Here is a 27,378-nt window from a genome sequence, read left to right as displayed (position 1 = left end):
ATCTCGTCCTTCTTACCTGACCCGGCCAGCTCCTTTATCAGTTGTGTTCCTGAGACTCATGCCTTAAGTGTCAATTTCAGCTCTTGGGCCCGTAACTGCTGAGGCTTTCTTTTCACACTTGGAAAATAGGAACTTTTGGGTTCAACAGAGACTCATGCTAGCAGCCTGGAATATGCCCCAGTTCTGAGGAGGTGCCCAGAGTACCAGATTGAGCCGCTGAAATGCAGCTTAAGTTCTTGTTCCCTTGCAAACCAGCCGCCGATCTTAGTTCCTGAGCCTGTTGCCTCATTTAATAAATGCAAATTAATAATGTCACTCAAGATCATCGGAAGAAGTATTTGACATCACTTCACAAACTCTGAATACTATCCAAGCCTCCATCTGCTGCACTGGAAACGTTACATTCTAAGTACCTCAGGACCCCTTCCAGAATGACGTAGTCTCAGGGATCTGGGAGATGGTGTGTGTCTGACGGTGTTTCCAAACTGATCAGCCCCTCACCCTCACTTACGCCTTGGGGTTTTCACTTTATTATTGTTTCTGCCCTCCAAGAAAACCACGTCCTCATTTCCCAGCTCAGCCATGTATTAGTACACGTTAACAAAAAGTTTTCTTTGAATATCGAGTTTATAGATTGTCCTGTACTGATCTTTAGTAGAAGCACATACAAACTTTAGAGAATCCTTAAATAAAGCTGTTTGCTGCCCAAACCGACTGCTTCCTTGCCACACACCTGAGAAGGTTCTGCATCTTAGAGAAAATTTTAGAAGCCGGACTGAAGGTGTCAGACCTGGGTCCAAATTCCAGCTCTTCCACCCAAAAGCTTGCGTGACCTCAGTGAGCCTTGTGTTCCAAATCTGCACAGTGGATGGGTGATGATGATGATGATGATGATGATACATATTTGGTCAGACTAAGTGAGGTCAGGGTGTGCGAGCGGCAGGCAGAGTGCCTGGCCCGCTGTAACTTGTATAGATAATGACTTTCATTTTCTTTTGTGACTTGAAATTCTGTAACTCCTCCTCTTTTGTCTCCTGCTTGCTAGCTCCCCCGACCTTGCTTCAGCCTCACCTTCTGTAATGTGACACCCAGGCGGCCAGGGCCTGTAGCAGGAACCACCTGGCTGCCTTGGAGAACTGGCTCTCCCTGGTCAGGGTTTCTTGTGCAACAACTTTGTCACCCTCAGCCTGTTCCTGCTGCCCTCCACCCTCGATGGTCATCCCTTGGCCCTTTCTGGACAGCAGCATCTAATCGTGTCATGTGGTAGTGTCCCAGGAGTGTGATGTCTGCAAACCCAGAGCCTTCTGAGCACTGCCTGTGATGAGTCTGGGGCCTGGCATTCTTCCTGATACCGTTTCTTCCAAAATGCAAACAGGGAAGGCAAAGGCAGTAAGGCTTATTGGTATTTCAGTTGGATAGCCTCAGTCTAACTGAAATGCCAGGTTGGTTCAGCAAGGAAAATTGAACAACTAAACAGAAAGTCCAGTCAAGTCATTGTGGGCCATGGCAGAAGACTCTCAGTGGGAAGGAGGAAATAAATGCCTGACATTAAGAACACAAAAGTAAAAAGCCTGAATTTGGTAAAAGTGAAATAATTCCTATAAATAAATTAAATTAAATGTGGAAAATTAAGAAAATTTTTCAAAAAAAATTTTTAAACCGACTTTAATAACCAGTATTTTCTTTTTGTTTCCATCAAATCTTCTTCTGTGTATATTTACATACCTATTTATTGAAGTAAATGAAAATTGGAATATTTTATATAGTTTCTTTCAAGTAAAACTACTAATGTAATATATTTTTAAAGAAATTTTATGTACAATTTTACTTCATTTTTCACTTATGAGTCCTTTCTCATGACAATATATGTTCTTCAGAAACACTAGATTTAATGTTTATACTATGCTTATTATTTGGATATCTCATAATGAATATATGTCTACTCATTTTCATTATTTCTATTGTCTTGCTGTTTTAAATAATTCTGTGAGGTCAGTCCTTGTACATGAAGCTCTGTTCACATTTCTGATTATTTTCTTAGGATAAAATTCAAGAATTGGCATTATTGAGTCAAAGAGTATAAACAAATGTTCATTCTGTTCTTTGTTTCAAAAGTGGAGTATGAAGAAATCCCCTTTAGAAAGCTGTTCCTTTCATGCGTTTTTATTGTACAGATTCTTTTTTTTTTTTTTACCTCTTTCTTTATGCCAAAATTTTTTATACCTCTTTCTTTTGGCTATGCGAATTCATTACCCTGCTATACCTTCAAGAGAGGGCAATGGTCAGGGTGCGTGGGTGGCTCAGTCAGTTAAGTGGCTGCCTTTGGCTCAGGTCATGATCCCAGGGTCCTGGAACCGAGCCCCATGTCGAACTCCCTGCCCAGCTAGGAGTCTGTTCCTCCCTCTCCCTCTGCCTGCCCCGCCCCCATTCATGCTCTCTCTCGTGCTCTCTCTCTCTCTCTCAAATAAATAAATAAAATCTTTTAAAAAGAGAGAGCTATGGTCTCATTTCCTCCCCATCGTCCTCCCTGGATTTCTCCCCACCACCTACCATCTCCCCAAACTGAGCCAAGCTCCTTCCCTGCCGTCACTCCCATCCACACACCCAGGCTCTCATAGCACTGTCAAAGCATTTGCCAGGCTGGGTTCTAAGGTCTGTTTCCATCTGGTCATTAGGCAGTAAATGCCTTGGGATTAAGGACTGTATCTTGTTTATCTTTATTGTCCCAGCATCAAGCCTAGTAATTTGCATGCAGTAGGCACTGAATGAGGGAACAAAGAACATAAAGTTATTTAGCATGCGCGCACATACACAATCTTGTATTTATTATTAGGTACAGGAGATTGATGTATGAGAAAGAGGAGAAAGAGGGTCATTTTCACAAAATAACATGGCTGCGTTTTCTCAGGTTTTTTTTTTTTAAGATTTATTTAATTATTTGAGAGAGAGAGAGAGAACAGGGGGATGGGCAGAGGGAGAGGGAATGAGAATCCCAAGCAGATTCCATGCTGAGCTCGAAGCCCAACGTTGGGCTGGATCTCACAACCCAGAGATCATGACCTGAACGAAAACCAAGAAGCAGGGTCGCCCGACTGCACCACCCAGGCACTTGGTATTGTCCCAGTTGTTGAGGCATAGATGGGATATCACTTTTTGGTATGTGCCCAGATGGGCCAGAAGGATTTTACCAGATCTTCGGGACCACAGCTTGCCTGGAGACAGAGCTTTAGAGTCAGTCTCATAGTCCATTGAACCCAAAGCAAGCTGGAAAGTTAGTAAGTATTGGATGAAATCGGCCCCAAATCTGATTTGGTTTTATTTATTTGTTCTAAATGAACATAATTATACAGCCTTTATTTTGTCCCTTTAAATGGGGATATCAGTGACTGTGTTGTGTTTGGATGGAAGAGATTGTCTGGAAATAATTTATGTGTAACTGCAGAACCTGCCAATGGCATGCCTCTGAAGGGCAAACTCGGCTTTGGAGACTGTTTCTCCTTCCAGCTAGAATTCTTCAGTAATAGATGCGTGCTAATTGACTTGGTGGCCAGGGGAGTCACGTCTGGTTATCAAACATTGTTGGTACTGGCTATAGTATTTTTAAAGTTAAATTTCATAACTGCTAGGCCAGGGTAAAATTTAAGATGTGTAATGGGCATTAGACATGAGATAATCTGTCCTCTATCTATCCATCCACACACACTACACAGCTACAAAATAAACGTATAAAGATGTATCTTCATATATCTCTCTAGAACTGAATATAACTTGGATTTTGAATCCACATTGGATCTGATTCTAAAATCTTGCTCTGTTTACTTCCAGGTATATTCCATAATTTCCTCATTTTTCTCACGTTCTTCTATTAAGTTCATGTTTTCATTCCCCTCTTCCCCAGGGGTGATCTGAGTGTCTGAATGTTGTTACTGTCCTGGTATATCTGCTGGGATGATCCAGGTCTCCAGAACCTGTGGTTGGAAGGCCCACTCATCCCAGCTGTGAAGCACCTGAGAGTTGCCCTTCCTCCCTCAGGGGAAGCCCAGCACTTCTCAGTGGTTCTGTTTCTTCACACGAGGCTGCCTACATGAGCTCATTCAACCTTTGCGTCTCCATACTGGGACAAAGGTTTATGATTTCTTGGGCTGTGCCCTGGAAAGTAAGGTCTAGGTCTTCTGTGCTTCAAGCTCCACATGATTCTTAGAGACCTACACATCAAAGACGCCCTCCTGTTTTCCTCTTTGTCTCCCCTCCATTCCCCCAAACCCCCACCACTTGGCCAACCTTAGTGGTGGGGGGCCAGGAAGGGAGGACTCATGAACAGGAAAACTCGCTGTTTGCTCCATCTTCATATGCCTGTGGTTTAGTCCAGAACCTGGACTGATGGATGCTCAGAAAGATTTTCTCTTGAGAATACTGTTTCTTTGTGAGCTTCCATAGTCTCTTTAAAGCTCAAAAGCTAAACATGACTACTTCTTTCTCTTTGCACTTTGGCCACAGCAATCCTAGTCTTCCCTAGGATGACGAATGCCGCAGACTGAATGAAGTAGGGTCGTGTACACGCAAGGGGACAGGAACTTCAGGGGATATCTCCAAATGGCCTTCTTCCAACACATGAATACGTAAACAGATTTATAGCTATACGGTAATTTAAATAATGATAACTGAACAAACTCAAAGGCCAGGTTTGTTTTTAATTGAAACCAAAGGGAAGAGGGTTGATTCTACACTAAGAGAAAAAAAAAGTCAAAAAAAGTGTAATTAGTGGTTAAAGCACCAGAGGACTCAGGCTGCGCCCCTCGTTTTCAGCCTTCCTCTCCCCTCTTCTCTCTCTGCCTTTCTCCTCTCTGCCTTTTATTAAAAAGCAAATGGCCCTTTTATAAAGCTCAGTTTCTGAAGTTCCTATTATACCCACTCCCACAGCATACATAAAGAAGCAGAGACAGTACTTGTAATTTGCTGGGAACCCTAAAGAGAAGTGAGATATCTCACTGAAGAATTCTCAAATAACGTGAAGACATGAAAAAATGTAGACAGCGCTTCTCTGGCTTGTGTAGGAAGAAGCAAAGAACCATGAAATTAATTTTATTTATCATTAATAGATACTGGACTTAGGATCCAGTATGTGATAATATAATTATAAATTAAGTTCAGTAGCATGCTATATCATCTGAACTAAATATCAGCAGTAGTTATGAGAAGTGTATCAGTAGGCATCACAAAAGCTTGTCTGCTTCCTTGTACCTCAAAATAGTCATGCCCAGCGAGTAGAGATAAAAGCTCCTGTAGCAAGAGGACCTGCTAGCGTTCTGTAAGTCTCCCCAACACATGCGATCGGTTTAATAGGAACCAACTCTCTTTAACATGTTCATACTTAACTGAAAAGGAAGGATTAGAAGGCTGTCCATAAGCCACACTCAAGGGTGAAATAAAGATTATTATTACAGCATTTGAAAGTAAAGTTGAAGAACATTTCAATTTCAAAACAGCAAGCAAGAGCAACAGACGACACATCTATATTTTAACTCTGGCGAAGTGTGAAAATTAAGTGAATCTGATGGGTCAGATTCTAAAAGCTTGAATTATGACCTCCCCCCACCCCATTAAATAGATTATTTTTCATATTTAGGATGTCATACCTCATTTGTGGAAAAAAACCTTTCTGGCACTGATACACTGTTTCTTATTTCTTCTAGTCATTTTATTAATTACTATATGTTTGCCAAGGAAGAGCCCAAGTATACCTAAATCTAGAATTAAACTACATAGCACTAGGGTTTAAAATAATAGAATTTGTCATCCAGTTGACCAGCTCACATTCAGTGTCTGCCAAGCTCAATGGGTGAAATTTTTGCTCAGGCAAAAATCTGAGGAAATGAAAATTCACAATTTGTAACAGACCTTTTTCTCATAAAATGTTATTCCTGCCACTGTGCCCTCTGGAATGTGATGGGGGGGGGGTGTTGAGGCAGCTTTGGGTTGCAAAGCAGGACCCAAAAAGGTGCGATTTGGGGGAGCTTTCTATCTTTGCCCAGCCCAGGGACTCATAAGCCTCCCTACATATATGGGTGTGTCCCATCCCTGCTTCCTCCCTTTGGAAACCCACAAAGAGAGTTTGCCATACTAGTACTTCAGATCTTGAGTGAAGAAGTCCTTAATGTGTCCTCAGTAAGACTCACATGCAGCCTTAGAGATGTTGCTAACAATATTTCATTCTTCAGGTTGGCTCTGGGGCTCCTGCCAGTCTCTGTGTGAAGTAGAAACCCTCTAATGTGCTCTTCTGCTGGAATTCCTCATTGAGTGGCCTTCTTCTATGGTGGCTTTCTTCCTGGGGTGGGTGGAGGCAGGGTACGGCCTTAGAAGCAGGGTTCCCCATATGTACCTAAATATGTATTTTAGTGATTTTATGGAGATGGTAGTAAAATGTCTTAGGGAAGAAATACCTTTTTCTGCTTTGCACAGAAACACTGAATATGGGCTAGCAACAGCCTGCCTCCAGGTTGAAAGCAACGAACACTCCGGCAACACACTGGTTGAGTTTTGCCACTCTCTAGCTGTGTGACCTTGAGCTAATCTCTTAATCTCAGTTTTGTCATCTGCAAAATGGAGATTATAGTACCTCATAGGCTGTTAAGATTAAAGAAATTACCTATGCCAAGGATTGGGCATAGGGCCTGACTCACAGTAAATGGTCAGTATGTGGTAGTTCTCATCACTTGGCTGGTACAAGCCTCTCTACACACATAGATCTCTTTCCAGATGCCTCCCACTCTAGGCTCTCATAGCATAAAATAACTTTCAGCCTCATTACTACTATAAAACTCATTACAGTGGAACTATTGGTTTTTAGTATGAATCGTTAATTAGTATTAATTCAATAACCTTGTGCACGGAGTTAGCCGAACGAGCGGTGATTCTCCCGGCCCAGCTACGTACATTAATGTAACGTTGAAGAGGGCCTGTGTCTGAGGGAACAAGGACTCAGGCAGTAGACGAGAGAAAAGGAATAAAGAAGGAAAGATTAGAGCTCCCTCTTTAGTTTTCCAGACAACAGATCAGCCCTGACAAGTCTGTCTCTGCCGTGGCGTTAATTATTACAAGAAAGACTGTCGAACAAGCTCGGAGCAGGTCAGCTTTGGCGGACTTAAAGATTATGCAGACAGGGGATGGGGGCCAGGGAGTCTTATCTACAAACTACCTGGCACTGTGTCTGTGTTTCAGGGCTCAGCACAACGGTGGCTGTGGGAGGTGGAGGCTGGAAGTCCCCGCTGACAGTGATCTTATCATTCCCCATGATTCTTTCATTAGTGACTGCCTTCGCGGGCTCTTTTTCCAATATGTTGCTCACCAATATAATTTCTGTCTGTCACCGTGCCCGGATGTCATCTAGGCCCTGGAATTGTGTTATTGAGCTAACATTCATTGTCAGAACTTTACAAGATAAACCTAATTCTCCTCATCCTATAAATGTGTTGGTTTTCCCATGCTGCATATATTGAATGGCCTTCAGGCTGTTGACACCTTCACCGAAATTCTGTCATGCATCTATGTATGTGTGTGTCCCCGTCTCCCCCTCCCCTTCCCTACCACTGGCGACCTCTTCTCCACCCCACCCCCAATCTCTTGCTCCCTTTCCTAAAGAAAAAAATGGCACTTTTCCTTATACTTTTACAGAACATTTGATGTCACAGAGGGGCGTCACTATGTGGCATTGTGTGGGAGCGTGTCCTGGAGCATTATGAAACAAGGCTCCCAAGCCATGTTCATTCTACCTGGTTTTCCCCATTCTGCCCAGCCTCCGACTCCCACTCCAAGAAAAAATAAAACTACAGTGTCTCTCACATAAGAAAATGTTGTGGTAAGGTGTATTTCAGAAAATAAGGATTCTCGTGACTCCAGTTTTTATCTTTTTTAAAAAAGATTTATGTATTTATTTTAGAGAGAGAGAGAGAGCATGTGAGGGGGGCACAGAGGGAGAGTCTTTTTTTAAAAGATTTCATTTATTTATTAGAGAGACAAGAGAGAGATAGGGGCAGTGAGCATGAGCAGGCACGAGCCAGGAGGAGAGAGAAGCAGGCTTCCCGCTGAGCAGGGAGCCTGATGCGGGGCTCGATCCCAGGACCCTGGGATCATGACCTGAGCCGAAGGCAGACGCCTAACCGACTAAGCCACCCAGGCGCCCCAGGGAGAAAGAGTCAAGCAGACTCCACACTGAGCAGAGCCCGACATGGGGCTCCATCTCACAACCTTGAGATCACGACCTGAGTTGAAACCAAGAGTCAGATGCTTAACTGACCGAACCACCCAGGTGCCCCTCATGACTCCAGTTTTTAAATCACAGCTGTGGGCATATGGAAAGTGGGGGTGGGGAGCACAAGGGGTTGAGGGTAATGTGCTTTGACTGGCACCAGGGCAGGGAGTTCTGCTCTGAGGAGAAGTTGAAGGTAGCTCTGCTAGAGGTAAGGTGAGGCTATTTGGCAGGGGGTGGGGGAGCTGCGGGGCCTAAGGGCAGCTGAGGCTTGCTTGTCTGTCACTGAGTCACTGATGGTAGAATTTGAATCTGAACTTGAACTGTCTGCGGGCCGTGCTGCTGTCACCATTGTCGCTGCTGTTCTCCTGGGCTTTGTTTCCAGCTGTACCGAGATTGTCAGCTCTGCTTTTCCTGTTTTATGTCTTGTATACTTTGCTTTATGCAGTGGATCTGCTCCTGAAGTGTTGTGAATACATTTTGGTTTTAAATGACATATCGTGTTCATCTTAATACAGAAAGATATAAAGAAAACAAAGTGGTCTAAAATCTCATCACCTATATAGCCCTGCTCATGTATTTTTTTAATAAGGGTATGAATATTTACATGGTTAGAATATATATATTTCCAAAGTCCAAGGCGTGAGTCGTACCAGTGCTACCCCTGGAACATGTTGTAAAGGCACCTCATGTCACCTCGGTGCTTAGCATCGATGCTTAGCATCGCCCTTAGCATTCAGAGCCTGTGCAGTGTACAAAGCACTATTATGGAATGAGTGCTATAAGAAGCACTTTCTTTTAAAGGACTTTCTGATTAAAAAAATATATATATACAACAATGAATAAGGAAGGCATCACCCTGGCCCAAAAAGAGGCTGTTAGCCTAATGAGTCAAAGAATCATTTGACCACAGTTGCCTTTTGTTTGGCTTGCACTGTTTTTTTTAAATAAAAGCTGCCAACATTTAAAAATCAGGAGAGTTCACATAACAATGGCTTCCCTTAAAAAATCTGAAGAAAGGGGCGCCTGGCTGGCCCGGTCAGAGGAGCGTGTGACTCTTGATCTCAGGGTTGAGTTCGAGCCCCACGTTGGGTGTAGAGATTATTTAAATAAGTAAATAAACTTAAAAAAAAATCTGAAGAACTATTCACAAGGGGCCTGCATTCCCACATGGCAGTGACCTTCATCGCTGAGCAACTGCTGTCCCCTTCGCATGTGTTCACCGCAAGCCCCACGCACACTCCGTGTTGTGGACCTGACACCGAAACCCGAGGCCCATTGTGCCTTGTCCTCCTGCCTGCCCTCTCTTAGAGTAAGAAAACACTTCAGAGGGGCGCCTGGGTGGCTCAGTCGTTGAGCGTCTGCCTTCGGCTCAGGTCGTGATCCCGGGGTCCTGGGATCAAGCCCCCCATTGGGCTCCCTGCTCAGCGGGAAGCCTGCTTCTCCCTCTCCCCCTGCTTGTGTTCCCTCCCTGGATGTGTCTCTCTCTGTCAAATAAATAAATAAAATCTTTAAAAAAAAAAAAAAGAAAACACTTCAGAACCCGTGCTTCTGTCAAAAGTAGGGGGATAATGCTATTCCAGAAGGGCCACAAGCTTTTTCTTACTGGCCTACTTCCCTGGAGACATTGGAGTTTGCAGTTCCAATTCAAGAGCAGCAGGATATTAAAGTTGAAAAGGACCTAGAGGTCAACTCATCCCAGCCACTTGTTTCTGATTTCGGAGAGGTTTGGCTGCCTTCTGATTGCTCGTTATTGAGAATGTGCCCTGTACCAGCTTTGTTTAAGTGAATACAGTCACATTTCTATTACATGAACTTCGTATCACATAATCAAATTTTTTCCTGACTCTCAAACTTTTCTGTGACTTGCACCAAGGTACACTGTAAAAGGGGGCTAGTTGATGGGGACCATTCAAAACAGAAAGGTAGAAACAGGTCACAGAAATCTTGACTTCCGGGAGTAGGAGAACAGCTTAGAATAGGAAGAAGCACTGATTGTTAAAGTGGAATCAGACGGTCCAAGTGTGTGACCTGGCCAGGTTGTTATCCTACCCGAGACCTAGTTTCCCCATCTGGAAAATGGGGACAACTATGCTTTATCTTGAAGGGTAATGCAGATTAAGTTACACAATGTGTTTAGCATTATAATGAAAAATTTCAGTCGTAGGGTCTATCATTGTTATTACTAGAGTAATCACTCTGGACTCCCAGGTTTTTTAGTCACGTAGTCACTCAGTACATGTGCCTTGAGCAGTGTCACCATGGATAAGACACTGGAAGTCTCTGTGCCCCATTTTCCTGTCTGCTCAAAGGGGGGCAATAATACCTGCCCCTCACCCACACTGACGAGTCAGGAAATCAACTACAAGTGTGTTTGTGAGCCACTTAGTGGCGTTTATAGTGCTGAGCAAATTGTTATTACCACTTTGCTATTAATTAAACTAAGTTTTAAAAATACTGATAACTAGGGTTTCCAAAGATGCACGAACTAACCCAAGTTACTTAACCTCCATTAGGATTTACATTTTTCTCAGGGCACCCCGGTGGCTCATTTGGTTAAGCATCTGGCTCTTGATCTCAGCTCAGGTCTTAATCTCAGGGTCGTGAGATCCATGCTGGATGTGGAGTCCACTTAAAAGAAAAAAAAAAGATTTACATTTTTCTCAAGCTCAACTCACCAAGTGAATGAAGTGCCTAATATCATCCAACCAGAATATTTAGATAAGTCTAGAAGAGATTTTCTTGTGTGCCTTTACTTTGTCTGTCTCCCAGAAATTACATCAGAGGGGAGAATGCTGGTTTAGAGGAATAGACTAATGACTAATTTGCATTTGTGGGTTTTCCCTAAAGAAAACAAGAATTAACAGGACAACGTGAAACTGTGCGTGATTCGCTCAAGTACAAACTGAGGTCAGAAGCAGACACCGAATGTGCCTGTAATGACAGCCATGAGGCACTTTCATCACTTCACAAGGTGCCACGGCTTTGGAGGGTGTGGTGAGGATAGAAGCCCTGCCCATGTTTCATTTGCACTGGACCAGAAGCCTCAGCTGGCTGGCGGGAAGAACTCGGGACAGGCCTGGGCAGGAGGCTCTCTCTAGTTACGGGCAGTGTGCCTGTGAGCGGGGTTATACCTTACAGGACGGTCCTCATGTTTTGATCAACGTGTAAAATGTATTTTGCTACAGTTGAGCGTCTCCCTGCTGTGGCAATATCTGGAAGATGGTGTGCATCGCATTATTGACCGAAGTGGACGTGTTCGGAGCAAGTCAGAAGGAGCTTAGCATTATGTCAGATCGGGATCAAAGAGACAGTGTGTGATTATTTATTCATTCATCTGTTACTTTGTTTATTCAGCAGATATTGAGTACCTGCCATGTTCTAGGCATCAGCATTGTAGTAGGGAAAACAAGCAATGTCTTTACCCTTGTGAAGTTTATATTGTACAGGGGAAAATTGGCATTAATTAAATTGTTTAAATAAATATACAAGATATTTACACAGTTGTGCATTGTGAGGGCAGTGAGGGGAGTAAAGAGGAGATAAGATCTACCCCATCAGAGAAGACCTGTCTGATGATGTCACACTTGTACTAAGACATCCTATATGCATTAATCAGCTGGTGTCAAAGACAGGGAAATATACTAGGCAGAGGGAACAGAAGACAACGAAAGGATTGGCATGTTTGGGCAGCAGAAGGGAGGGAAAGCAAGGGAAAGAGTAGTATGATATGACATTGGACAGTTTGGGTGGGGGCCAGACCATGCAGGACCTGCCCACCATCATTTTCACCTGACGCTGAAATAGCAGCGCTCAGAAAGGACAGTGGCTTGGACTAGAGTCAACGCAATGAGAACAAGAAAGCTGGAGGGGTTTAAGATGTACCTTAAAGGTAAGAGTGGCAGAACTTAATGCAGGACTGAATGTTAGGAATGAGGAAAAGAAAAGAAACAAGAAAAACAAGGATGACTCCTAGCTTGAGTAACTGGATTGTGGTGCCATTTTCTGCGGCTTGAAAGTTAAATAACTTGCTAGACCTCACTCAATTAGGACATTGAAGTCTAGTCTGTGTGAATTTGCTTTTTTTCATTTTTTTAATCTGTGAAGTGAGGTTAATAGGTTAAATTTCCAAGATATCTTCCAGATTTGCAATTACATTCTCTTCTAGATTAAATTGTTAATATAGAAACATCCTGAGGTATTAAGTAATATTGTCAGACCCTGGCATGTGACAAATAGTACTATGATGGAATAAATCTTTTATATCAAAACTTGTGGCCAAAATTTGGGGGGGTGTTTTTTTCTCATGCAAGCAAAAGAAAAGGTGATTTTGTCCATTTTCTCTTGGACATGATGTTTTTCTGGAGTCTTTCAGCAACAAGGTAGTTTGTTCTGTAAAGTAAGATTACATTATAGACTCTCTCTTGCAACCCCAAACTACAACTGCAAGGCACAAACGATAAATTGCCTGCAGTGAAGCAGTTTTTGAAGATTATGCTTGGGCCGCCACCCAGGATACAGGCAGGTTTCTATAGAGAGGGAAAGGTGACATTTCAGTGATCCTAAAAACTGCCTGCAGCTCTAATCCACCATCTGGGGCTCACCCGTTTTGGCCAGGTCTAAGATTCTATTGTTAACAAAGGCAGTCCCAGCTGTCTCAAAGCAATAAATTTCTGAAATACATGTCATGAGATAGATCGTTTTTACCCACGGAAACCATGGAATTGTGTCCTTGACAAAGGAATTGGCAGGCCAGGAATCTTAGGTATATGCAACAACATGTGAGTAAAGCAAAGCAGACACTCTAAATCCACCCAAAGACCCCCTTATTGGACTATAAGCCCCTGAACCAGTTAGGATGCTACAAGGAGCAGAAAAATCCAGCTTAAAAAGCCATGAGCAGTAAAGATATTTAATGTCTCACAGAACAAGCCCTTTTCAGGCTGGTTCAGCCATTCCGTGATATCTTAGGGACTCAGGCTCTTTACCTCTCTGCTCTACCTGCAGCAGAGTGCCTTGACCCGGAGGCATATTGCCTCATATTTCAAGATGGCTGCCACAGTTCTGGGAAACAGGTGAGCCAACACTGGACCAAAGAAGTGGGTCATTTTCTTCATTGTGTCTCCTTTAGTGAGAGAGAAAGCCTTTCCCAGAAGCCCCAAGCAGACATCCCCTTAAGTCCTTATCTATGGAACACCCAGGTCTCCCCCCACCTACCGTCTAGAAGGTAGGACATTATCCTAGACTTGTTCCCCTCTCCTTTATTTCCCTCACTCTCTATGACCTCTCCATTTAGGCTTTAAATAATCTGTCTCCTACCCTCTATCTCTATGTTTACTACATTAATTCAGATCTTCATTATCTCTATCTTTCTCCCTGGTTCCACTTTATCTTCCATATTGCCACTGGAACGATCTTTTAGAACACATATCTCACCATGACACTATCCTGCTTAAAACCCTTCAGTGATTCTTAATCACATATGCGATTACATTTCAATTTTTTTTCTAGCTGTAGGAATGACTTCTCCCCTCTTTTATTAAAAAAAAGACTTATGTGACAGCTCAGTACAGCTAACAGATGGGTGTAGACCTGCTGTGCTGAAATGGGGTGGGGAAAGGGCCCAGAGCCAGGTGGATCCCTCTGTTCTTCTCAAAGGGAGGCCGCAGAGCCCTTCCCTGGATCCCCGGCGGTACAGGAAAATCGAAACACCTCCACACCAGTTGATACGGACCTCAGGAGTGTCAACCAGGCTAGCGGCACAGGCTTAGATGGTAGTGGAGGCCAGGGTCAGGAACATGGTCTCTCAGAGTGTGCAGAGTGAGAAGGAAAGAGGTGAAGAGGGCCAAAGAGACAACTCGAAGAGGTCTATGAATGCACTGCCCCCAAGCCATGCAATATCCAATAAAGTTTCTATTTCACCTTCAGACTTTACGAATGTGCCTTATAGTCTCTGATTGTGTTAGACAAGTTAACCTAATCAGATGCTTGAGGACAAAGTGAGAATGTTTGAAAACCAAAAGGCAACTAAGCAAAAACTGAGAATAACAATTTCTAATGGTATGAATGGTTTTTGTGTTTACGTTTTCATTTTTACAGTGTTTTTTAAAGGTAAAAGATTTGCAATTTGCTTGGAATCCCTAAGATTAGACTTTTTTTTTTTCTTTCACAAAGCTTTTCATATCAGAAATCCTGAGTTGACCAATATTTCATGTATTTCCATTGCCGACCAAGGCAGTTTTGAGTTAAATGGCTTAAGAATGGAATTTCAAACTGAAATATAATACCTGAATATGCTAAATATTCTAATTATTCTCCCTGCTCCTGATATTGACCTGTATTTATTCTTTGTGTCCACTTAAGAATTCAGTCTTGTTTATTGTTCTGTGAAGGCTAAAGAGCTGTTTAGGTGCAGTTTACATTCTGTTATAGAATAGGACCTTCTAAATGAGGAGGGAAATACTAATGAAGACACTGATGGACAATTTTCACAAGCAAAGGCGTTAACAGTTTCAAGCAACAGCTTAATGGGTCGTAGATTTCAGCCGGCATTTGCACACTCAGTGACACTGTCAGGAGGGAGGCAGGAGAGAGGAAACAGTCGGACTGAGGACACCAGGCAGGACATAAGGCCAGGCTCCAGGGGGACCACACTGTCCATCTCTATTTGCTTTTATCCACTCTCATTTCAAGAGGGGTTTGAGAAGAGCTTGTCCTTTTGTGTCTTTTATAGGTTCCAGGCAAGCAGGTCATCCGTCTGGCTCCCCTTCTGGCTCTGACCACCCCAACCCCCACCTCCCCTCTACCTAGATCTCATTTCTGTCTTCACTGTAGGTTTTTCTGCTTCTGCCTTTATAGTCTGCCCCCATCACACCCTGGAGCTGACCTGTTTCTGGCTGCCCGTCTTTGCATCAGACTTTGTATAGGCAGCTCCTTCACGGCGCCATAGGATCAGGCTGTTGGTATCTGTCATTTACTGCCTCTTCCAGACCCTCCAGCCGAGGAGCTCACAAGACCCCCTCCTCCCCACTTTCAACTGGAGCTCCACAGAAAGGAGGCACCAATGAGAAGCAAAAAAAATATATCAACTGCCAGAAGCTTCAGACTGATTTTGATTCTCTCCTAATCCTTTTAAATGTGATATGTGTTTAAATTAAGAGGAGCAGAAACAAAAATGATTTGGGAAAATGATAATGTTATCCTAGCCTATTTCAGTAACATTCTAACATGGTTAAGAAAACTGCCTGTCAGATTTGATCAGTGTTGTTGAAGTGAACAGCCATCATTCTCAGGAGTGTCTGGAGTTAAATTCTCACCCAGCAGGAGCAGTTTTAATGACCGAAGAATCCAGTAACAACAAGAAATAGCTGAATCTCAACGCACCGCTGACCTCTTACAATGCCTCTCTCCTCCGTTTCCCAGGTACAACGTGTCTGATTGCTCTACTATCAGATAAGGACCTCACGGTGGCCAATGTGGGTGACTCGAGAGGGGTCCTGTGTGACAAGGACGGGAACGCCATTCCTCTGTCTCATGATCACAAGCCTTACCAACTGAAGGAGAGAAAGAGGATAAAGAGAGCTGGTGAGCTTGTGAACACTTCCAAGTACTGTCTGCCATCCTGTCCGGTGAACAGGGTGGCTTGCTTGGACTGCCTGCGGGCGATAAGATATTCAGTTACCCCGTGACTAGTAGATCAGCACAGAGGCTGCTGCTGAGGTAGCTGAGACTTGACTTTGTGACATTTCTTGGCAAATAAATGGCCACCGAACTTGCCCTCCTCGTGGCCAAAGATTCCAAAAGAGCCCCCCAAAAAGCCCTTTCCTAGTTTAAAGGCTAATGAGATCTTTGGGCTCCTGCTTGCCTTACCCTGCTTCCCTCCAGCCACACCAAACTAACCGTTCCCCAAGTGAGCCATGTTTCCGCTAGCTCTGTACCTTGGCAGGTGCCAGCCCCACCAGCCAGTGGATAACAATTACTTGTCCTTTAAGACCCAGTTTAAGGGTATCCTTTTGGTAAGCCTTCCCTGTCACTGCACCAAAGGCTCCCTCAGTCTAGGTTAGGTGCCCCTTCATTTTCCCAACATCCTATTTGGGTAACCTTTTGGGTTACCTTTCACATTATGGACATACCTGGCTCTCTTATCTGTTCTGCCTTCCTGATTGTGAGCTCTTTGAGGGCAGGAATTTGGTCTTGTTCCTCTCTATACTCCCAGCATCTAGCTCAGTGCCTGGCACAAGTAAAGATTCTGGGGGTGGGGGGGGGGGGCTCTTTTCATTTTTTTTTCAACATCTAGAGACTGGGGATACAAACTTACATTCTGGAATTGGGATGGGATGGGGAATGTTAACAATAAATAAGTAAAAATAAGTAAATTATCTAGTATATTATAAAGTGATAACTATTATGAAGAGACATAAAGCAGGCAAGGGAATGGGGAGTATCGGGGGTCGTCACTACAGGCCTCACTAAGGTGATATTAGGACAAAGACTTGAAGGAAGATTATCAGTTGATGATTACATTTTCATGATTCACTTTGGGGGATTCTTTTCTACCCATGGAAAGGAGGACTCCCTCCCTCTCCAGACTGACAACTGCAGCATGTTGGCTCTGCACGATATGCCAGGCGGCAGGCCCAGCTGTCCAAGGGGAGCTCACGTACCCTGGGTCTCTAACCAGAATGGGCCCCTGCTGCCCGGGGTAATTGCAGTTGACTCCCTCTCTCTACAGGTCAGCCTCTGCCCGGAACCTAATCAACATTTGAGTTTTCACAGTAGGAAACTGTACTTTTGAGTCAAAAACTGTTGAAATGTATTACAACCTCCTGCTTCAGTAACTGCTTGAGATGCAGAATAATTTTTAATGAGAGCTTTAGTCAGGCTTTTTGTTGTGGGATGGAACAAACTATATTTTAGGAGTATCTATCAAGCTCTGATGAGCTGCAAGCAGTCTGAGCAAATACTCTGGCTTCCTTACTTACAAAGACACCATTTCCCCATGAGTCTGCTGTGACCCTGGACTTAAGATTCAGTTAGCCTATTCCACGCAAGGATGTGTGTACGATACCTGGAAATGTCATCTTAGCATCCTGCGTGCCCTTCTGCAATGGCATTCCCATTGTATCCTCTCTCCTCATCCCTGCCATACCCCCCACCTGCACCCCCACCCTCCAGGGATGCTTTATAGAGGCCAGTTTGGACACTGTCTCCAAGGAGGTTAATCTAACCTGTGTCAAGGGGTATTTTATAGCAAGGCTTAAGGGACAGTGATTGATTGTATTACCTTTACGTGTATTTTCTCTGACCTCAGCCTTCCTTTCAGGACACCTTTCCCTGTCCTACTTAGCATAACAATACACTACAACCAGTCTGGGCCAAATCCAAGTTGGCCCTTCTGTCTTCACTCCTTTTATTGTTTCCAACAACAGCAACATCAGCTGCCATTTATTGTTTGCTCACTCTGTGCTGGGAGCCAAGCCTAGTTCTTTACATATGATTTCTCTTTACTAACCTTATGAGGTTGATAATGTTATCCTCATTTTACAATCGAGGAAGTAGACCCTCAAAGAGGCATGTGTGCCCAAGGACACACAGCTAGTGAATAGTGGGACGAGAATCGAGACCCAGGACACTGACTCTGGAGCCCATGCTCTTGCCTACTAGACCACACTTCCTGGAATGTTCTCATACGTAGAGGTCCTACCCATCGTTCAAAGCCTTGCTTTATTGCTCACTCTCCCTGATCATCACAACCAGGTATCATTGCTCCTCCTCCATCTGACTACAGCATTTAGCAGGTACTAGTTTCTTCTCGAAAGAATACTGCTTTGTGCTTATAGTTGTTAATACATGTAGCTTTTCCTTTCTGCTAGACTATCTGCTTCTTTAGAGAAAGGTCTGGATCTTGTATAAGTTTATAGCCTGCAAAATGCCTTGCATGGAGTATACATTTAATAGATATCTGACAAATAATATGTTAATGAACAAAGTCCTCGCTCCCTTAAAGAAAAAATAATAATAGACAATATTGAGTGCATGGAGTGCATGTGATACACAGGCACTATGCTAAGTGATTTATATGGAGTAACTCCTTTATTTCTCACAACTCAGTGGAATAGGTACTATTATTGTCCCCATTTTGTAGCCAAGGCAACCTAGAATCAGAAAGCTAGAGCTTCTCATCTGAAGTGACAGAGCCAAGAATCAAATCTACACAGTCCGACCCAAGAGCCTGAACCTTTCTCTACTGTGCTAAAATACACCCTTCTTTAATCCCGATCCTATTTGGGGAGCTGTTTTGAGATCTAGATGCACCCAGGGGCAGCCTAAAGCTAAATGAAGTAGCCCAGTGGTGTCTCTGGTTCCCGTCCTCATGCCTTTCAGCGCTCTTTGGCCATTGTCCTCAAATCCCTACCCTAGGGCTCCCTACTGTCAATCAAGGAGCCGTCAAGCTGTTGTTAAGTTAAAACCAATGCCCTCATCTATATGTATCTGCCTACCCTCACTATTTTTACTGATATATTCCTCAGAGCCTTTAAGATGGGGATCTCCTGGTAGAGTGTGAAACCTCAAGCCATGTGGCGGGAAGGCTACTCCTTCCTGGCAGTGCCCAGGGGAGGTGAGGGGGGCACACGCAGGAGATGAGCCTTGTGTACGTGCACCCAGACTCTCCCGTGTGTGTGAGATACCAGCTGCTCAAGCTAATGGGCTCATTCTGTCTTTGCAGGTGGTTTTATCAGTTTCAATGGCTCCTGGAGGGTCCAGGGAATCCTGGCCATGTCTCGGTCCCTGGGGGATTATCCGCTGAAAAATCTCAATGTGGTCATCCCAGACCCAGATATCCTGACCTTTGACCTGGACAAGCTCCAGCCCGAGTTCATGATCTTGGCATCAGATGGCCTCTGGGATGCTTTCAGCAATGAAGAAGCTGTTCGATTCATCAAGGAGCGCTTGGATGAACCTCACTTTGGGGCTAAGAGCATAGTTTTACAGTCATTTTACAGAGGCTGCCCTGACAATATAACGGTCATGGTGGTGAAGTTCAGGAATAGCAGCAAAACGGAAGAGCAGTGAACCCTTCTGGGTCTCGGCTGCCCTCGCCTAAAGGACTCTCAACACACTGGTCTCTTCTAATGTAGTGAAAGCGTGGGAGTTACAGTTAGGATCAGCCACCTAGACGTGGGATTCCCCTCCCTGGTGGGCATAGGTCTATATGCAGTAATGAACAGAGGGTGCTCTTGGCCCACGTAGCTGAGAGGCTGGAAAATGGTTTCTTCGTGTGTTCCCAATTCTTTCCTCCAATGTTCAAAATATATAAATATATAGCTGTAGATTCACAAGTATGACGTGAACGGCACATGTGCCATATATTCTCCCCTTTGGGATTCTTTTCAAGACCTCTTCCAGGATTCTCCAGGCATCAGACTCTGTCCTGTCTTTGGAGCAGTGCACAGAGCAGGCTTCCAGAGCTGCAGGGGACGGGCTGCCGTGGCCCCTGTGAGTCTGGGCGGACGGGCCGATGCCCGCTGCTGAGAGGCAGAGCTATCCTGAGAGGGCTTTGTCCTCCTGAGCCCAGCTTTTCTGCTCAGCAGCAGCCCAGACACAGATGTGAAATGGTTTATTATTCCGTGGCCGCTTTTGGAGACGGGGGGAAGGGGGGAGGATGAGAGCCGCCCGCACAGCACATATAACCTTTTCCCCTGGCTTCCTTTCTTACTTAAATAGACTCTGTGCCACCTGACCCGTCTCCATGCGTTTATCCTAATCGTGCATGACCTTAACCTTTTGCTTCTACCTTACCTTATGTAATAGGCAGCTGTGAAACCACCACCAGACACCACGATTTTTTGTCTTACCAAGAAACCTATTAGGGGAAATGAATAAAGCAAATCACAATACCATAATTTCTTCACTCTTTAAGGGTAGAAAGAGGGAAATAGCGGCCAAATAAGTCACAGTGCCCCCTGGGAAATCTGCTGTTTGCGTTAGGAGACAAAGCTGGGGAGGTCACCACCCTGAACTGAGCTCCAGCGGCCATTTTTGTACGGGTTTTTTTCTTCTCTCTCTCCTGTCCCAGTAGCCTTCAAGTGTCTTTCAAGCGGTGTTCTGATCGGCACAGCCTTGAAGTGCGTGTGTGTTCCTTGAAGCCGAGGACAGAGTGCCCAGCAGAGCTGGGCATTTGGTGATAAAATGCTGGCGCGTGCTTCCCCTTGACAGTGGAGAGGCAGCTGCCTGTAACATTCGGTTGCAGATCACTGTCCACACCAGGTAGCTTTCCCCAGGCAAGCACAGCCCGCCCCCCCGCCGCCCTGCGTTCCGTGGCAACCACGCTCGCTGGCTGGGAATTCAAGCTCAAACCTGTATTGTTAAGTGGCTCAGAGTTATTTCGGGGCCAGGCTTGCCGCTCTTCATGCCCTGTCACCAGAGTCATGTTTCCAAACTCTGTTTTATAAATTAATTGACCGAGTGCTGGGTCAGCCCGTTTGCCTGACTGAGGTGGCTCAAACAACCAGACAAGATTTTTGTTGTGTCCCCACCCTTCTGTGTCTGAAATGTTGAGGTGTCCACCTGGTTTTGTCCTTCTCAAGTGGACACTTGTCTTTAGAGCTTCTCAAAGGTCCAATTCACTGGCCGCCTCCAGCCCACAGTGCCCCTCCGTCCCCTGCCCTTCTTCAACTGTGGAGCTTTCCCGAAGCAGGTTCCAGGAGAGAACTTGGGAGGATGAAGCTTCCCTTGTGGCTGCCAAGGGCTGCAGCCTGACTCCATTCCTCCAAGCACTTACCGTCCTTTGACTGCAATGAGAATTAGTAATGGTTTCCCAAGCGATTTGCTCACTTTTGTAAACTGTAACATTAGAATTTCCAGCATTAGAATTAGAACCCTGGTTATTTTTTTTTTAGCTACAGAAAGTTCTAGTACAAAATATCTGTCACCATTTTAGATTGAAATATTTGCCTATTGAGAGACAATGAACAATTGGATGTGTGTATTTGGGGACGGGGTCAGGGGAGAGGAAGATGGGAGACAGGCTGGTTGTGCTCAGTGATGGGATGGGCAAGCAAGGTGGCCTTGCTTGGAGATCTAGGACATCCTGACTCTGGCGAGTTACCAAAGCCCACCATCTAACTGAAGGTCAGGAATAAGCAATTTCAGCATTTTATGCTACCCAGTCCAATTTCCTTTTTTATTTTTAACTTAACCCTAAAATTTATATTGACAGGGGAAAGAGATCTTTTAATTCCATGATCATTATTAGTAAGATGAAAATAGACATGTTTTGGTGAAGATGAAAAAACAAAGCTACAGGAAATTAGTGTTTGTTTACCCTGCGCAGGGTCTTCCTGGGTGGTGCCGAGGGCAGGCGTGTTGGCCTTCCCCTCCAGCTGAGGTTACTGGGTGTCTTCTACAGTTTGTTTGTAGAATTAATTCACTTCTGAATTTAACCATGTAGTGTGTGTATTTCCTATTCCCTTTCTTTCTGCCTCTTTTCCTCCCACTTTGGCTTGTAGATTTTTTAAAGACAGATGTTTTAGGCAAAATAGTAGCAGTTTGATTAAGAGTTATGTCTAAAATCAGGAACTTTGCTTCCTTCCCCCATCCTGGAGCTCTCCCTCTGCCCCTCGTCCAGCTGTTAGGGGTCTGCAGACATCACCCCAGGGGGTGCCCTGTGGCTCATTTTCTAAGGACAACAAGGGAAAAGTTGAATCTAGCCTTTAGGGAAATTTTTTTGAGAAGTTTGCATGTGAAGCTTCCCTAAACAGCACTGCCAAAGCTTTGGAATTATCACATGAGGCTGCCCAGACTCCACAGCCCGAGTTCGCATTGCCAATAGCCCCATAGTGCCAAATTTTGGGATGGTTTTTCATTTCTTTTACAAATGAAGTTGGGAATGAATGACCACATGCTTACGAGCCCCCAGCAAGATGCCAAGCGCAGACCCTCATGAATGCACCGCTCCGCTGTTGCCCCACCAGCAATTTGTACTCTTAACATGGGTTGGGATTGGGGGGAGGGGATAGGACAAGATAGGGAAAATTTTTTTGAAAATTCACTGTATTTGCAATTCTCGAACTAAAGGAATAAATAATACTTACATTAAAAACTCCAAAGCTAGTTCCCAAGACCTGACCTCATTTTATGTGACCAACTTGCCCAAGGCACTGAGCTCTGAAGTCACTATTCTAATACAACATGACTGTGCGCATATGTACACATTACTGGTAACCAGCGGCTACGTTCTATTCCTTGCCTTAGATGGAAGGTATTGGCCTCTTGAATCTTGTCTATGTAATAAGAGTATTACAGAGAGTGTTTTCTAGAGTGAGGAGCATATGCAATCTGGGTAATTTAAAGCAGGGCTTATTTCATGCAACTGTAATGATTTCAGCCCACATACATTCTGTGCAAACGGGATTGCGTGAGGATGATGGCATCGTTTCAATCTTATCTGAAGTAATTCTGGGAAACTGATGACATTATTGAATTGGATCACTTGGATATCCGGCAATACATGAGGGATATGCAAGGGAGTGATCACCTTTTCCTTTGCCAAGTATATCTTGATTTTCCGGATTTTTTCCCCCCTGAATTATCGCCAGATCTAATACTCTTACAACCATGTCAATGAAGAAGGTTTAGAAAGGGCAACATTTCACTGTACATTTGAAAGTATGTGAATACACGCTCTGGATGAAGCTTTATTCTTCCATGATTTCAGAAATGATTTTTTTCTCCTTTGACCCATCATCATTAGACTGATCTTCCCTTAATATTCTCCTAAAATTGCCTTAGCCGGTCACACCAGCATTCCTGAACCAGCTCTGCAGAAATGACATGACTGTTAGATACACACTGGGGCCTATTTAATTGCCTTTAGGTTAAATCATTGGTATCTAGACTTTGGAACTACTTAGTTGAACACTGCAGGAGTAATAGAATCAAGTGTTCCCCCAGAGTGTGTTCCATAGAACACAATTTCCAAAGATGATCTTCCAAATATAGGGTTCCATGGTCAAATGAGTTTGGGAAAGATACTATCTTAAAAAGTTAGTGCATATAAGCACATAGAAGGTTTTATTTAAATGTCCTATAGGTGGGCGGTGAGGAGAAGAGAAGAAACACACCACAAATGTAATTTCAGTTAGCTCAGTGTTTTCCAGATTAATTTGGCCAGAGAAACTTATTTTGAGTAACACCTAGTAACATTCCAAGGAGCTTGTGTTCCACAGGACCCACGTTGGGAATTTCCGGTATATGGATATAGTACTATTTTCTCATTCACTACAACTCTTAGTGGTAGCCGCACAATTTGCAATTTTGAAACACTAGTCCTTTTCACATATGAGGCTGATTTGTTAATGAAAGCGGGAAGAAACAGTATGACTTAATAAGACCCATCAGCAGCTTCCCATTGATAACAGAAGCCCGGCAGTCCTACTTGAAGCTCTAAACTTCTCTCTTTTGTGTTAATAGGCAGGAGCATTGCCATATAGCTAGGGATTTCTCATATTCATTCCAAGAGCTTTCCGTTGTGTTTTTGAAGTCATCTTTGCTTTCCAGATTGAATCAAAATAAATATTTTTACATCTCATCACTATGTGAAAGTTTAGAAATATATATTTAAAACAGTAGAAAAGGAGGAAAAAGACATTTGGTTATAATTCATTTTAAAATTTTAACTAGATTTTTTAAATTATATATCCATTGTATAATAATGGAAATGTAAACTATTAACACTTATTTACTCTTTGTCCTCTGTCATTCTTTCCATATTCAATGAAATAATCTGAAATCAACCAAAGCTCATTTGTTCTAAAATCCCTGTCCCATGTTGTCCCACTTTTCACATATTATGTATAGGATTAAGTTTGGTGAGTTATCTCTTGCCTAAAATGTAGGGCTTGACTATAACTCTGTACTCGTCACTCTCGGCCTGGGCAGGCCTGGGACGCTCTAGGGAATCCTGAAATAACAGATGAAACAAATTTAGTCCAAAACACCACGCACAGTGAAGTTAAAGTAAAGTCATTAATCAGAATTATCAGGAATACATCCACCCTGTGGACATTATCCAAATTAGTAAAAAACTGAAAGTAAAACTGCTTAAGCTAGGTGGCAGATTGCAGAGGGCAAGTGACAGTTGAATTAGATATGTGCTTCTAGACATGTTTGGTAATATGTAATTTTTTTTTGCTAATTTTTAATGTCGATGCTTTGTCCATTATTTTTTCTTTTTACCACTGTTAAACTGCAAACTGTTTAACTAAGGGTGGATTATGATCATTTTGATGTGTTTAGTAATAACCACACCATCATTTGTACAATCATTTTAATAAATCCACGTTAAGGACTTTGAAGAGAGCATGAAGTAGCTATTCATTTTAACAAATCACGAAGGCATTTTCATAGTTCAAAATTCTGCCAACAAGCAAGCAGCAAAGGTGCAGTTTATATTTAGAGATGTGGTTCCATTTATTCTAGAAGTCCTATAATCTGGCATTATTTAACCACAAAATCCCCTCTGACATTTGCCAAATCCAAATTAATCTCAAAATCTCCGAGGACCTGAGTCCTTGGCTCTGAGCACAAGCAGACTGCTATGGAGGTTCTGGGGGCAGATTGTGATGGGGGAGGATTGGGGGCTGGACAGTGTGCCTGGGTTGCTCGCTGTCTCTGTGGGAGAGGGACCGTGTATCTGCCACACTCTCTCTTCACCTTTTGTCATGAGGAAATTCAGAGGTTAAAGATGGTATCATGTTTCTATATAAATCTGACAATGCATAATTTAAAACATGTTCACACAGAAGCAAAGACAGAAGTAATAATCAAGGAATCGGGGAAGAAAACCTGTAGGGTACCCAGACTTTAAAAATGTAAAAAAGCAGGGGCACCTGGCTGGCTCCATCAGTGGAGCATGCAACTCTTGATCTCGGGGTCATGAGTTCAAGCTTCACGTTGGGTGTAGAGATTACTTTAAAAAAAATTAGAAAGCAGTGTTTGCCCTTTTTAATTTATCTGAAATACTTGTTCATATTGAAACGTTAACACCTACAACATGGTCTCCAGTTTACCCTTTAGTTACTGAAGCAAATGGATTCGATTTAGAGCACTTCCACGACTTCAAATCAGGCTGTCCAGTTAAAATCTATTTTGCAATGCCTCAGCATTTCTATGGTGAGCCAGGAAAAAGAAAACAAAAACAAAAGAGAAAAAACTTTAGTAAGGCCAGAGAATGGTTAAACTGACAAGCCTGGAAAATAGTAATGAAAAAGTTAATTCCAAAACACTCCAATATGAACCATGTTCACGTATATAATTTCTATATGCCAAATGTACAGGGTGTATTTTTAAATATAAGCATCATTGCATTTATAACAGATTGATCTACCTTATGAACAGATTTAATTAGAAAAGTCTTTATTTTTGCTGTAAGTACATCTGCTTGTATGTTTTGTTCTTTCCTTTCCTTTTTTTTTTTTTCCTGAGCACCTACCATGTGCCAAGCAGAGGGAGTCTGAGTAGAACTAGTGATGACCACTCAGACATCATCTCTGCCTTGTTTTACAGCCTAACGGAGGCTTCACAGATATTATAATGCTCAGCATTGGCCGAATGGGATGAAACTCAGCATCTTTCATGATTTCCTCCAATGGCCTTGGATTTGTGAGGACAAGGCAGAATTACATACAGTAATTCCTTCCTACACACAAGAGAGTGCTTGACAAGAGGTTAGGCATATCTTGCTCATATCCAAGCAAATTCCATCAGATATGTTAGATCACCTGTTTCCCAAGGATTGAATGAGGAAGTGAGACAGGGAGCCTCTGGGGACCAGGGCAGGGGTAAGGCTGTCCCCGTAGGAGGCCTCCACCCAAGTGGGACAGCAGCTAGACAAGAGCTCAGTAGTAGTATGGTCCAAGCCAAGGTGTCTCTCCCTCCAGGATCCTTTCCTGGAGGAAAGAGAGAATTGCAAAAAAAGAGAATAGGGAATAATGAGAACATCTATGGCCAATTTTAATTTTTGTTCCCAAGAAGCTATATAGTGTAACAACCTTATGCCCCAAAAAAGAACCCAGAACTGAGAGTGTTTGTTTTAAGATTTTATTTATTTATTTAAGAGAGAGAGAGAGAGAGTGCGCAAGCAGGGGGAGAAGAGGGAGAGGGAGAAGCAGACTCCCCATGGTGCAGGGAGCCCGATGTGGGACTCGATCCCAGGACCCTGGGATTACGACCTGAGCTGAAGGCAGACACTTAACTGACTGAGCCATCCAGGCGTCCCCTGAGAGTATTTATCAACAGTATTCCTGAATCTATAAATTAGTGAATTCATTACACAGAAAATTGACATGTCTCAGTAATATAATAATTTCTTGGTTTTAAATATGAACAGAAGACTAAATGCCAGATTTTTTTTTTTTTAAATCATAAAGTTGGTATCCATAGTAACTTTAAACATTCCAGAGTCTGGGCATGGAATTTAAGTTTTATATTTTGAACAAAATAGCAACATCTATTTTCTGTATGGCAAAGCAAAACTAAATACCAGACTTTTATTTTTAACCACGGAGGCCACCACTTATTTCTAAGTTCTCTGCCTGGTCATCTTCCCTAGACATCTCTTTCTGTCTATGCCAACTGCTTCTTTACCAAGTAATATTAGCTACTGCCAAATTACATTAGAATCCTATTGAATTCGAAGAACAGAAAGTGAATGATAAGAGATTGGGAATATCTCAGAGTGATCAGAAGTGGGGGGTTCTGTTGCCATTTTGTTTCTTTTTTATTTTATTTTATTATGTTAGTCACCATACATCACATCATTAGTTTTTTACTTATTTTTTAAATTTTATTATGTTATGTTAATCACCATACATTACATCATTAGTTTTTGATGTAGTGTTCCATGATTCATTGTTTGCATATAACACCCAGTGCTCCATGCAGAACGTGCCCTCTTTAATACCCATCACCAGGCTTACCCATCCCCCCACCCCCTTCCCCTCTAGAACCCTCAGTGTGTTTCTCAGAGTCCATAGTTTCTCATGGTTCGTCTCCCCCTCCGATTTCCCCCCCTTCATTTTTCGCCTCCTGCTATCTTCTTCTTCTTCTTCTTTTTTTTTTTTAACATATAATGT

The 27,378-nt window shown here is 43.2% G+C and overlaps 1 protein-coding gene across 2 annotated transcripts in view; it reads left to right on the top strand.

The window, feature by feature from the left end:
- PPM1L (protein phosphatase, Mg2+/Mn2+ dependent 1L) overlaps positions 1 to 25,182 on the top strand; it is a 295,870-nt gene extending 270,688 nt beyond the window's left edge. For both annotated transcript variants that reach the window (XM_032407313.1, XM_032407314.1), the window contains exons 3-4: positions 15,668 to 15,829; positions 18,972 to 25,182. In XM_032407313.1, the coding sequence (XP_032263204.1) occupies positions 15,668 to 15,829; positions 18,972 to 19,318 (509 nt within the window). In that variant the 3' untranslated portion in view covers positions 19,319 to 25,182. The remainder of the gene's footprint in view (positions 1 to 15,667; positions 15,830 to 18,971) is intronic.
- Positions 25,183 to 27,378: the final 2,196 nt, after the last annotated feature.

The sequence above is a fragment of the Phoca vitulina genome, unplaced genomic scaffold (genome assembly GCF_004348235.1).
Source record: "Phoca vitulina isolate PV1807 unplaced genomic scaffold, GSC_HSeal_1.0 scaffold8, whole genome shotgun sequence".
NCBI lineage: Eukaryota > Metazoa > Chordata > Mammalia > Carnivora > Phocidae > Phoca > Phoca vitulina.
This window is presented reverse-complemented; position numbering and strand designations above follow the sequence as displayed.